The sequence below is a fragment of the Acartia tonsa genome, chromosome 4 (assembly GCF_053477335.1).
Source record: "Acartia tonsa isolate MP-2025a chromosome 4, ASM5347733v1, whole genome shotgun sequence".
Classification (NCBI taxonomy): Eukaryota; Metazoa; Arthropoda; class Copepoda; order Calanoida; family Acartiidae; genus Acartia; species Acartia tonsa.
In genome coordinates, this window is record NC_137263.1 from 30,166,611 (window position 1) to 30,178,723 (window position 12,113).

At 31.5% G+C, this 12,113-nt stretch overlaps 1 protein-coding gene across 3 annotated transcripts; it reads right to left on the reverse strand.

Annotated features, from left to right (window-relative positions):
• Positions 1-4,843: 4,843 nt before the first annotated feature.
• Surf4 (Surfeit locus protein 4) lies at positions 4,844-11,537 on the reverse strand. Of its 3 annotated transcripts, none has more exons than XR_013878661.1 (6): positions 11,295-11,537; positions 10,266-10,529; positions 8,929-9,159; positions 6,845-7,024; positions 5,523-6,229; positions 4,844-5,290 (listed from the first exon to the last, which is right to left on the reverse strand). XR_013878661.1 is itself a non-coding variant. In XM_080157451.1 (5 exons), exons 1-5 carry the CDS (start codon positions 11,343-11,345, stop codon positions 6,143-6,145), a joined length of 813 nt encoding a protein of 270 aa, XP_080013577.1. In that variant the 5' UTR covers positions 11,346-11,533; the 3' UTR covers positions 4,844-6,142. The 3 variants fall into 3 exon arrangements, 1 of the variants encoding a protein (XP_080013577.1); XR_013878662.1 differs by having other exon boundaries at positions 5,558-6,229; positions 11,295-11,527; XM_080157451.1 differs by having other exon boundaries at positions 4,844-6,229; positions 11,295-11,533.
• Between the last annotated feature and the right edge of the window lie 576 nt (positions 11,538-12,113).

The following is a 12,113-nucleotide window of genomic DNA, read 5'->3' on the forward strand; positions in this document are numbered from 1 at the left end:
ATTCATTTTGAGAAGTTCAAAACAAATATTAAATGTTTTTTTTGTAAGGGTTTAAAAACTTTATAATTTTTGAACAATCCAACACTTTAACTGCTGAAAGACTGCAACAAGTAGACCCAATTCCCAAAATTTGAAGTCTTCAGCTTTAATAACAAAAAAGTTCTTGGCATTTCAAAATTACATTTTATCTACAACGAAAATTTTGAAAGATTTCCATTGCTTATAAAAGAAATTACAATATTAAATTATGTTGCCTAGACAAAAAATTATAACCTTATCTTTGTAAAAAACTTAGATTGTCTGTAACAGATTACTTTTTTATAATAAAAACACAACTTTTCAGTCAAAATCTCAAAAAAAAATTTGGTTTAATTTGCCATTGTAACTAAAATCATATCAGAAACAAATGAAACTAAAATAGGCTCAGCTGTGATTGGGCTTTGAGCAGATTCAGCCTTCTGATTGGCTGAAAATACTACAGTACTCTCGGTACAACATAAGTTAAACTTAATTTTATTTAATGATTTTGAATATAAAAATAGGTATTTTTATTTTAAAAATATAATTAGTTATTGGCAACCTAAATTTATGACAAAAATAAGCTTATAATTTTGTTTTTAGGCTACGGTGTTTAATTTCAAATTTTTTAGCATGAGCATTGAAAAATTTTCAAAATTTTCATTGTACATAAAATGTAATAATGAAATGCCTACAACTTTTTTGTTAATAAAGCTGAAGGCCTAAAATTTGGGGTATTGGATCTACTTGTGGCAGTCTTTCTGCAGATAAGGCATGGTATTTCTTGCAGGCTTCCTTTAAGATCTGGACCTGGACTAGTATATGTTTGCCTTTACAGTTAGCATCATTTAGATCCAGGAAAAGTTTATGATTATATTTGGGGAAGGGGGGAGTATAGGAGTGAAAATCTACAAAGATTTTGGGGAACCACAGGCAACCCTAAGACATTTAGAGATATTATTAAATTCCATCCCCCTAACAGTTTTAGGAAGAGGTATCACCCCCCTGGTGACCAGTAAGAAAACACAATTTCAAAAATTGATCTGGATTGTATGTACACAATATTGAAAGGGTGACACAAATTTTTGAACTCAGTTTTTACGCTTTGAGAAAAATGCATATAAAAAGAAAACCAAACAATATCTTACTTACTGCATGCGAACCGCTACCAAACCCAAAATGCCAAAAGTATGCAGGACACACTGCAATCTTGTTATATAAAGTAGCATTCTTTGTTTTGGGCTTAAGATTTAGAACTACTGAACCAAATGAATTTTCAACACAAGGATTGTTTTAGGCTTTTTATTTTTGAATTTGCATAGATCCTAGTATGGTTTTAGGCTATTTGTTTACCATACCTTTGATTATAGAGCCCCTAGATGCTAAGGGCGCAGTCACTAGTTATTTAAAATATAATTATTGTAAGCAATGGTGAACAAAACTTTCTATCTTTTTATTTTCATTTAAAATCATTATTGAAGGAATTTTTAGATAAGATATAAAAAGATTTTTCATTTTATTTAATATCTGCTTGGTGGCTGATTTTGTGTTAACTAGTTGTTATTATTCAATGAAACTTACAAGATTTCTTGTTCATGTATAAAGGAGAAAAGGGGAGCTTTTCTATTAGAAAAGTATGATGGTGTAATATCATATTGGAGAGGTTGCCCTATTTTCTTAAAATACATTTAATTATTGGCTGATGCACTCAAAACCCTAGCTGCAACCAGCTTCTACCAACAATAAAATCAATTCGGAAAAATCACTAAATCTATACACGTTTTTCAGCTGTCGTTGGGGGGAAACACATCGTAAAATTGACGACCTCTCCATTTGCCCCCCAATATTATTTTGGATTTATTTCGCTTGTTGGTTAAACCTCATTCCTGAGCTGCAACCCTAACCTAACCTAATAGTAAAAAAATTGTTCATCAAATGCGCATTTGCTGCATAATGTTTCATAGGACCTCTAATATCACACAATCATACTTTTCTAATAGAATAGATCTCCCCTTTTCGGTCAAACATGTTTGAAAGATGCATGATTGAATGAGATCTCATTTAATAACGACCCCGCGCCTTCTAAAATTGTGGGGAGGGGAATAAGTCATTTCTTTAAATTGCAGTTAAAAAAAAATACAATCCAGTCAAGCAATTTGCGAGATCCGTTGATATTAATTTTTATGTGTTCTATCAAGCAATTAAAAAATCTGGTATCTGGACGTAGTGAAATCAATCAATAAAGAAAAATTTCAAGGTCAACTTGCAAATTTTTCTACATGCGATTTCCTAGTTTTTGCAAATGAGAATAGTTATTTCTCGCATCGTATTATAAACAGCTTTCCGCGGATATAGAATGTACAATACCCTGTCCCGTTTTAGAAAAATTTTGTTAAAATTTTTGCCCCCAGCCATAATATGGTTGATTTATGCAAAATAATGACCCATGCAAAATATTTTTTCTGTAATGCAAAAATTGCGATGGTACAAGCACTGCAAAAGTTTTAAAATTTGCAAAAAGACCTGTTTTTAAAGCTCTTGTACCATCTCAATTTTAAAAAAATTTCAATTCTAGTGTCAAAATAAACCTGAAATTTACCAAAACAAGGATGACAACATCCATAAAAGCGAAGCTCTAAAACGGTAGGACAAACGGACATAAACACTAGTATAATGTCAGAACTGAATAATCAGAACGTAAATGTATAAGAGTCAAAGAAAAATTGTAAGTAAATTTGTTGAAAAACTGCTTGGCACAGGATAATGTTTATGGACATACTTACATTTTTAGGACTTGATTATAGAGTTGCTTCGCATATAATATTGTACTTTGTTGTCCTAGGAATCAGTATACCAAAAATCAGACCAATCGGATAATTAGGTCACATACAAATTTGTTGTTAAATTTTTTAAAAAATCAACATGTTTAAAATGGACGTACGGACATTCTGGTAATGATTATAGAGTTGCTACGCTTTCTAAATCGTACCTAACTACTACAGGAATCACCATGCAAAGTTTGAAATCGATAGGACAACTCTAACATGCCTAAATTAACCTCTAAAAGCTAACTATCTCGGACGGACGTACGTATTATAGAAAAGCTTCGCTTTTAAAAATGGGGGCAGTCTCAATTCTAACATATGAAGGACAAAGGTGTAGCAAGTAATCTTTCAAAGTAAAAATTGCCAGATTTCATACACAAATAATAGGGTTAGGCCGGATTGGATGGATACAGATATCCGGCTGATCTATAATTCTGGATATCAAGTATTTAGGTTTATATTGACAAACTAGAATTGAAATTTCATAAAAATCTTTAAAATTGAGATGAAACAAAAGCTTTAAAAACGGTCTTTTTGCAGAATTTAAAAAGTTTGTACCATCTCAATTTTAAAGATTTTTACGAAATTTCAATTCTAGTGTGTCCATATTACCCTAAATACTTGATATCCAGAATTATGAATCAGCCGGATATCTGTATCTATCGATTCCAGCCCAACCCCATTATTTATGTGTGAAATCTGGCAATTTTTACTTTAGAAAATTACTTGCTGCACCTTCTTCCATTATATGTTAGAATTGAGACTGCCCCCATTTTTTTGGGTAAATTTCAGGTTTATATAGACACACTAGAATTGAAATTTTGTAAAAATCTTTAAAATTGAGATGGTACAAGAGCTTTAAAAACAGCTTTTTTTTGCAAATTTTAAAAACTTTGCAGTGCTTGTACCACAGCAATTTTTGCATTACAGAAAAAATATTTTGCATAAATCGACTATATTATGGCTGGGGGCAAAAATTTTAACAAAATTTTTCAAATCCGGGACAGGCTAATGTACAATTATGAGATTAAAACTAGTTTTTTTTAGCCCCGAGGTGCCGAAGGCACCGGCTAACAAAACTGGTTTTAATCTTATGATTGTGCATTTTTATATTCGTAGCTGGATATAATACTGTTTAAAAATAGTTTTTTCGTATGGATAAGAACCGGTTCCTATCCACCGGATTCGAATGAATACGAGAAAATATATTTATTGGCACAGCTAAATAAATATTTATATATGGCGGTTAAGAGGTCCGACAACCTCTAAAATATTAGTTTTTTTTAACTTTGAGCTTAATAAGTCGTATTAATTTGTGTGTATATGTCCTGTATGATCTCGTACACGGCTCGACCGATCATTTTCTGTGATGTTTTAGGCTAATAGCCATGGTTTTGTGCCAGAAAAAGAGAGGGGACTATAGGCTGTTTTTTACTCCAATCCCCTATAAGCAGAATAGCGTTTCTTATTCGTCGTTGTCATAACAACTTTGGGGACTTGCACTGAATTTTTAATGGTTGGTTTCAATGTTCAAACGTTTCAACCACTAATTTAAATATACAGAATGGGCAATTTTGTATCATTGTTAGGAATGTACATCAATTTATCGACCAGTGTCTTATCCCTTAAAATCCCTGGTTTTGTGCGCTCAGCTTTGAGAAAAAAAAATAAACACTAAAATCGACGTGTGGACTTACTGTTAAGGATTAAGAGTTAATACGCTTTCTAACTAGGACTTTATGGTTATAAGATTATTCCAAGTTTCAAAACTATGAATAATTTATTGCTAAATTAACGATCAGAGGTAATCGTTAAGGACGGACATGCTAGCACTGAACGTATAATTACGATTAAAAAAATATTAACTATTTAAAACAATTTTTAAAACGAAGTTCTAGATAAGACCAACCAGCTTTATTTGGCTAACCCAAGCACAATGCAATGTTTGATTTTCATGGAAATCCTATTAAAAAAACTTAAGGTAAAAACAAAAAATATGATAAGGTTTGTAAATCTATTTGTTTGATAAAAATAAAATCTGTAAAAATTCAACTTAATACTAACAATTTTCTAATAAATACAAAAAAATGAAACATAAAGACACTGAAGCCCAAGTACATATAATGTCGTTACATATAAAACATATATTTAAATAGAAAATGTTTGATAAAAATTTATATCATGATACACATGTGGCAGAAAAAGGTGGGAACTTTAAAAATTCAAAATGTATAAAAAATTGTTTTTAGTTTCTACTGGCCTAATTTACTAAAATATGATTTTAAAAGGTTACCATCTTCATTTGATAGTCTAACCCCAAGACAAAAAAGTATAAAGAGTTGTATGTATGGAACAGAACTTTAAAAATTTTCTGTCTTGAGAATTATACAATATTTAAATCACAATTCATTATCATTGTCAGAGTTCGGTTGTTTGACAAAATTTAGCTAAAAATTAAATGAGGTTTTTCAAAATCTAAGATTAAAAAATAGTTATGTATGTATAGAAATTAAATTAAACTAATCTTCAAATGATAGATTTACTTAAGTGAGGCAATTCTAAGATCAAAATATAGAGAAGAGGTAAAACCTAAGAAGCTCATAAATATATGAATTAAATTAACAAAGACCTTTTTTTTAAATAGTATAATAACTTAAATAACAATATACAATTACAGACCTTAGGCAAGCATTTGATTTGGGATAAAACCGAACTCTGATAAAACAAATAAAACTTTATATTAGTGGAGATTTTTAAATTTTAGGGTACATACTACATTCAGTGAATATTGAACATTGATCAACATGGATTCTTGGGACTTTATTTGTTTTGAATGGGGGATATGTATTACACTTAAGAAACAGAACACCACAAGAAAACATGAGGCGTATTTGTTGGGTAAAATTCAAAGGTTCTATATAATAATAAACCAAAGCCAATAACACAAACATATTTTACCACGTTAAGAAATAGAAAAACAAAACTACAAATCAGTTTTGTATGATTTGAATAATAAGTAAGTCCTTGTATATTCACATAATTTCTTTCTCACTTTAACTTAAAGCAATATTGGATGGTCTAGCCAATTTTAATTTGACCTTTGTTTGCTTTCTATTTGTATTGTAGTTTTTTCTTCCATAACTTTTTTGGCCTTCTGTAAGGAGAAAAATGTGTTTGTAAGATATCCACGGGGTGATGTTAGTTGGAAATGCAAAGGATTATTGGGATGTCATTTACAATTTGTTTCAAGTTTGAACAAAAAATGCTTTCAACTTTTGTGACGTTGGGGGCTGGAAAGATTACCACTTCTTCTTAGATTCATCCATAGATACACCACCAGGTCCAAGGGACACAACCATCAAAAGTCCACCAATGACAGAAAGTGTCTGAAAAGAAATAAAGTCAGAACAATAAAAAAATAAGATACACGAATAAAGCTTTCATCTGTTTGTTTGGCAAACAATAACAGAAATATAACTATAATAGTAATACACATAACAAATATGTCTAAATATAAAAAATTTTATTTGAGTGCTTCACGTTCAAGTTGTTAATTTAAAGCCAAAGATAGTGAAAAATGTAGCCAAATCTTTCACGCTATTAACGCATTTATCAATAATTTTAATTTTAATATATTTGAGAAAATATTCAAAAAAGATGTACCCAAGCTTGTTATTTAGGCAAGACCGAATTTCTCCTCTCCACCCCTAAAATTTTAACACCAGGGAGTAAATTAACACGAAGAGGGGATAATAACCCTCCCTCTCTTAACTTTAGGGGCGGTTAAAAACTTAAATCAAGTTTTTTAGTGTTAAGTAACAAAATATTTACCTGATTTTCAAGAAGTAATGGCTTTAACCCATGGAGAGAAGCGGCAATTTTGATTTTGACATTTTTAAATTTTTTTTGAGGGGTAAACCAATAGTGAGTTGACATGTTATGGGAGAGAGGTTAAAGGGGTAACCCATTTACCTCTTAAACCTGCAGATAAAATGCTTTACCTGGAAGAAATCATACTTGAGGAAGTCACGCATTGGCTTGTAGGCGGGGATGTTCCACCAGGCGTTGAAGTAAAAGTTGAGCACATTAAGCCAGGTGACGAGAACTAGAGCGGATAATTTGGTCTTGTAGCCAATGGCAACCAAAACCATCAACAGGGTACCAACCAGATTCTGGATAATCTAAAAATAAGAAAGGGAGATGTAGGTTTCGGGTAAAATCTGTAAAGGTTATGTGTTATAAGTTAAAAACAGTAGTAGAACGATAAAAATTTATGTTATTTTTTTTTTTTTTTAATTTTGTCTATACCTAGTTCTTTTCAGTAAGAAATACACATATTTAGTGAATATTATCGTTCTACTACTATTTTTAACCCTTAAAACACACACTTTTATGAATTTTACCCGAAACCTACCTCTCCCTTTATAATTCCAGACTAACAATCCCCTATAGTAGGTCAAATAGTAACTGGAACAATCGACCCTACTTTTGGATAGAAAGTTGAGTTTTCACATTTAATTTTGGTACAAAGAGGCAAAAGTCCATTTTAACAGTAAAAACCAGGGTGTCGGAGCCGTTTAATTTTGATGCGGCTCCGGCTCCGGCTCCAGCTTCGGCTCCTACCTTAAAATTAATATATCAATTTTTGTTCATTATTGAATTTGATAAAATAAAATAAATAATATAAAATATTTTGCTTTTATTTGATTAAAGCTTTATAAAAGTAGAAGGATGTGTGTCTATTTGTTAAGTAACAATAGTTTTTCAGTTTATTATATGGAAATAGACCGTTGCCAAATTATAATATTACTTTAAAAAATCATTTTTAGCTAACCTGGAGCCGGAGCCGTTTTTAACGAAAAATACGGCTCCGGATCCGGCTCCGGCTCCACCAAAAATGTTGCTGCTCCCGGCTCCGAAACACTGGTAAAAACTTTTTATGGGCAACGGTTTGCTTTGAAATAACTAGTCTAAAAATTTCAGGCTCTAAAATGCACTATTCTCAGTTGTTAACAAAGATTCAAAGTTTGTGTTATGTTTCTTAAGGCCAAAAAGCATCATTTCTTATTTTGCTCTTTTCAATTTCTATTAGCTGTTCTTACTTTTACATTAAAGAGCATCGCTACATATAAATGTCAACCTTGTTAAAGGGAACTATCCACTAAAGAGAGCAAGTGATTCTAAGCACCTTCCAGCATTGATCCATAGTATTTTTTTTAGTGAATATACTAGGTTTAAGTTTAACACTTGGTTTATCGACTAAAAAGTTACCTAGGTTTTACCAATGTTTTATATGAAATAAACTTTGAAATGTGAAGCATATTTTGAAGCAATATCATCAAACGCTTTGTTGAGTTAAAAGAACAAAATAAAATAACACGGCAGAAAAGCATCAAATGCTGTAACTTGCAAAACTACATTAATTAAACTGTTAACAAGTTACTAACCCTTTTTTTAAATATACATTTTTAATCAAAATAATATCTTTTGCATTAAGCTTTTAAACAACAGTTTGAACTCATGAAAACATTTGATGATATTGCACCAAAAAAATGCTTAACATTTCAAAGTTTTTTCATATAAAATCATGGTAAAACCTAACTTTTTAGTCGATAAACCAAATATTAAAAATAAACCTAGTATATTCAATAAAAAAAATACAATGGATCACTGCTGGAAGGTGATGGAATGACTTGCTCTTGTTCGTGGATAGTCCCCTTTTAAAACAGGATTTAAGAATTTAACACGCTAAACTCACGGTCGGTTCTTGTATTTGAAAATTGTCTTCGACAACAAGTTTACTTTAAAATATAATAGATCAAAACAGGATAAAAAAAACTAAAATATTATAGAACTTTCATTTTCGGCACGAGTTAAGATTTAAATAATAGTATTTCCGCTACAAGTATTTGTGAGAGGGTAAATGAGTGTGTTAGTATTATGTTCTATTGCTTGCGCACACATGGATTATATTTTTTACATTTAAAATAAATTAAGGTTTATCTTTTCCTTATGTTTTAAGCGTTTTCTAAGACAGGCGTATTTTTATTCCTATAGCCTTGTAATCCAATTAAGGCAATTTTACCTGCCAAGCAGAGGCCTCAAATCTCAGCAGAGTGAGAAACATAAAAACGAGAAGAATTCTTCCGGCCAGCTGCAAATACATCTTGGGCTTGTTCTCTCCCAGTGAGGGCAGACCAGCGAACAAGGACTTGCCCTCCACTCGGGACTCAGCCAGCACAAGTAGCAAGGCTCCGATCAGCGCAAGATTGCGGAACAAAAATTGAATATCCCAGAGGATACTGTAAGCTACGGTCTAAAAATAGTTCAAAATATTATTTAAATTATGTCCCAATATAATTCTAATAATGGTTTTTAATGTTGTTATATGGGAACGTGTGAGCTTTGAACACTTCGCACTAGATAAAGTTAAACTTAAAGCCACCTGAAGATTAACTAAAAGAACAAATAGTTATTATGTTTAAGACCCCTAATCTCGAATATCACTTTTCCTTGATATGTTTTCGTCTAGAGAAGAAAACAATACAAACCATCAAAGGTTTCTATAATTAGGATTTGGTCTGTCTGTTAAGGAAAGACCTTATCTTCGTTTAATATGATTTGTCTGTCCATCTAATTTATTTAACTTTAATTTCATAGGTGTTGTAATCATTTTATTCAATTGAAAAGTACACATTTCAAAAGGGGCAAAGATTGATTTTATTATTAGAAACCCCTTTCTTTCGAATTGCTTTTATTAAAAGGCTTTACTCTTCATATATTTTCACATTTTCTTAAGGGGGGATTTTTTAATGCAACCATCTCGTAATCAATGATTAAATGGCACTTAGAATTCGAATTTAGATCTGAAATTTTTCATGAGTAATCCTTGGTAGGTCTATTTTCCCTAAATCGAACAAAAAGTTAGAAAAGTAACGGCTGGCGGCTCAGCCGTTTAGCCGTTTTTTGCCTATTTTCAGGGCAAATTCATCATTAATTACGTAGGAATCAAATTTTTAAAACATATTTCTGGTTTAATTCATGTTAAATGATAGCAATAACCATTTTTAAAATTTCTAGTACTAACAGCTACCGGCTAGAACTGTTTGATAAGATTTTTGAGCGACAAAAAGTATTATGTGGAGATAGGTTTCGTGACTTATATGCTCTTAAGATTGGCAAAAATTGGAAAACGGCTGAGCCGCCAGCCATAAACCGTTACGTTTCCAACTTTTTGTTCGATTTAGGGAAAATAGACCTACCAAGGATTATTCATGCAAAATTTCAGATCGAAATTCGAATTCTAAGTGCCATTTAATCACTGATTACGAGATAGTTGCATTAAAAAAAAACCCCTTATGTAAAAATAAGAAATAAGCGTATTTAAAAAGCAAAGAAATATTAAATTAAAATTAATTTTACCTGTAAAACAACAATAAAAAATAGAACCCCACAGGCGATATCAACCTTATACCGAGTCAGAACCATAGCGACAGCTCCCAGCTGGCCTAACAGGTTGATAACAACAAACATGGTGGCCAGGAACCATCCGCACCCCCAGGAGATGTCCATGTATTCCCTCTGCTCCGACCACTGCACCCACATCCTGACTCCATCCTCGAAGAATGTTGATACCAGACAAAATCTGGCCAGATGTGGTAGGATGTGTTTGGAATTTCTCGTCACCTAAACAAGAAAGAAAATGAGTTGAACATGTCGCTTAGGATCAGGATGACCATAATGATTTGATTTTACAATAAAGCCTCATTATGGCCTCAATAATTCTGTTCTAATAAACTACTTAACTCCTCCAACAAAAATGCGTATCATGTAACTCTACTGGGAATGTTTTAAGTCTAAAACCAACCAATATTCATATAAAAGTTTTCCAAAATATTTGAGTTTCAACAAACTCTTATTTGAAACTACACTGAAAATTACCGACTGGTTAATCAGACGACCTATTTTTCAGAGATCTATGACTTAAGACATAAGTAATTCATACAAATTAAATTAACTAACGAGAATTTTGTTGGTGCTCTTAAAATTAAGGAAGAAAAAAGTAAAAGAAACATAGTACTTTTACTTATAAATTAATAGTTAAAAGTACGTACTTTTAAACAAAAGTAAAATATGTACGTACATTAAGATTAATAGAAACAGAAATTAAACTTTGTAGGTATCTGATAATTATTGTTAGAAGGAGAGAAAAAGTAATTGAACTGGAATAATAATGTTATAAATATAATTTGATATATTTACTTCTCTTTGCTTAAAACATATGTTTCATAAATAATTAGACATATTAAAAATAAAGGACATCTTTAGGTATATCTAACAAAAATAATAATATTTAAGTAAACTTATGTAATTGTACACATATTTGTATACGCGTCAGATGTTTCAAGGTCAAAAATATTGATTGTAAAATTTATAAAATGCAAGTTATACCTTATCAGCTACATCTTCAGCTTTTGATAACAGTTCATTCTGTGATGCCATTTTAGCTAACTAAGATTGCGGCTCAGCTGTACAAAATGTACGATTAGGACTGATAAGGAGAGACGAGAGGGGAGGGCACACAGGGACACTGAGAATTAATGTTTCAATCCAGAGGTTCCAACAGTACTGAAGTAATAGAACCGGAAGTTAGAAGCAGACACAGGAGTGAGTGCGCGCAGTAGACCAGACTTTCTACCTGCTCGGGCCCGGGATTTTCACTTTTCATATAAGGTGACGTAATATAAAAATATCGAAAGAATTCCTTTTTTTCTGTATAAGGCATTAAGAAAAGAAAATTGCGAATAAAAGTATAATATCTTTTTAACAGCAAAATGTGTTGGACGTATTTTTTTTATTAAAATCATCTCATAAGGTGGTTTATTTTAGTTTATGCAGGTTATTATATTCAGGGAGGGAGGAGACATTGTTTCAGAATTATTACTGTTCCCTAAAGTTTATATACATATTCTGCCATGTAATGGCTTTAAAAAATTGGGTTCTAGGTTTATATATCATAGTGCAAATTATGTTTATCATAGTATTATTCCTTATAAATATCTGATATATAATGTTTATATCTCAGCCAGAAAAAAAATAATTATAAATGTTCATTTGTACGAAATATAATTCGGGTACTTGGTAGCCCCGCAAGATTAGGACCCTTGCGCACAGGGATTAATTAGGAAGACACTTGAATGATCTATAATAAACAAGGATGACAACATTCATAAAAGCGAAGCTCTGAAGCTCTGAAATGGAAGTACAAAC

Coding starts and splice junctions, on each gene's coding strand:
- Surf4 (XM_080157451.1), bottom strand. CDS start 11,345: ATGGCATCACAGAATGAACTGTTATCAAAAGCTGAAGATGTAGCTGAT. Junction 10,530..11,294: donor CTGAAGATGTAGCTGATAAG/GTATAACTTGCA, acceptor TTTCTTGTTTAG/GTGACGAGAAATTCCAAACA. Junction 7,025..8,928: donor TTGAGGCCTCTGCTTGGCAG/GTAAAATTGCCT, acceptor TCTTATTTTTAG/ATTATCCAGAATCTGGTTGG.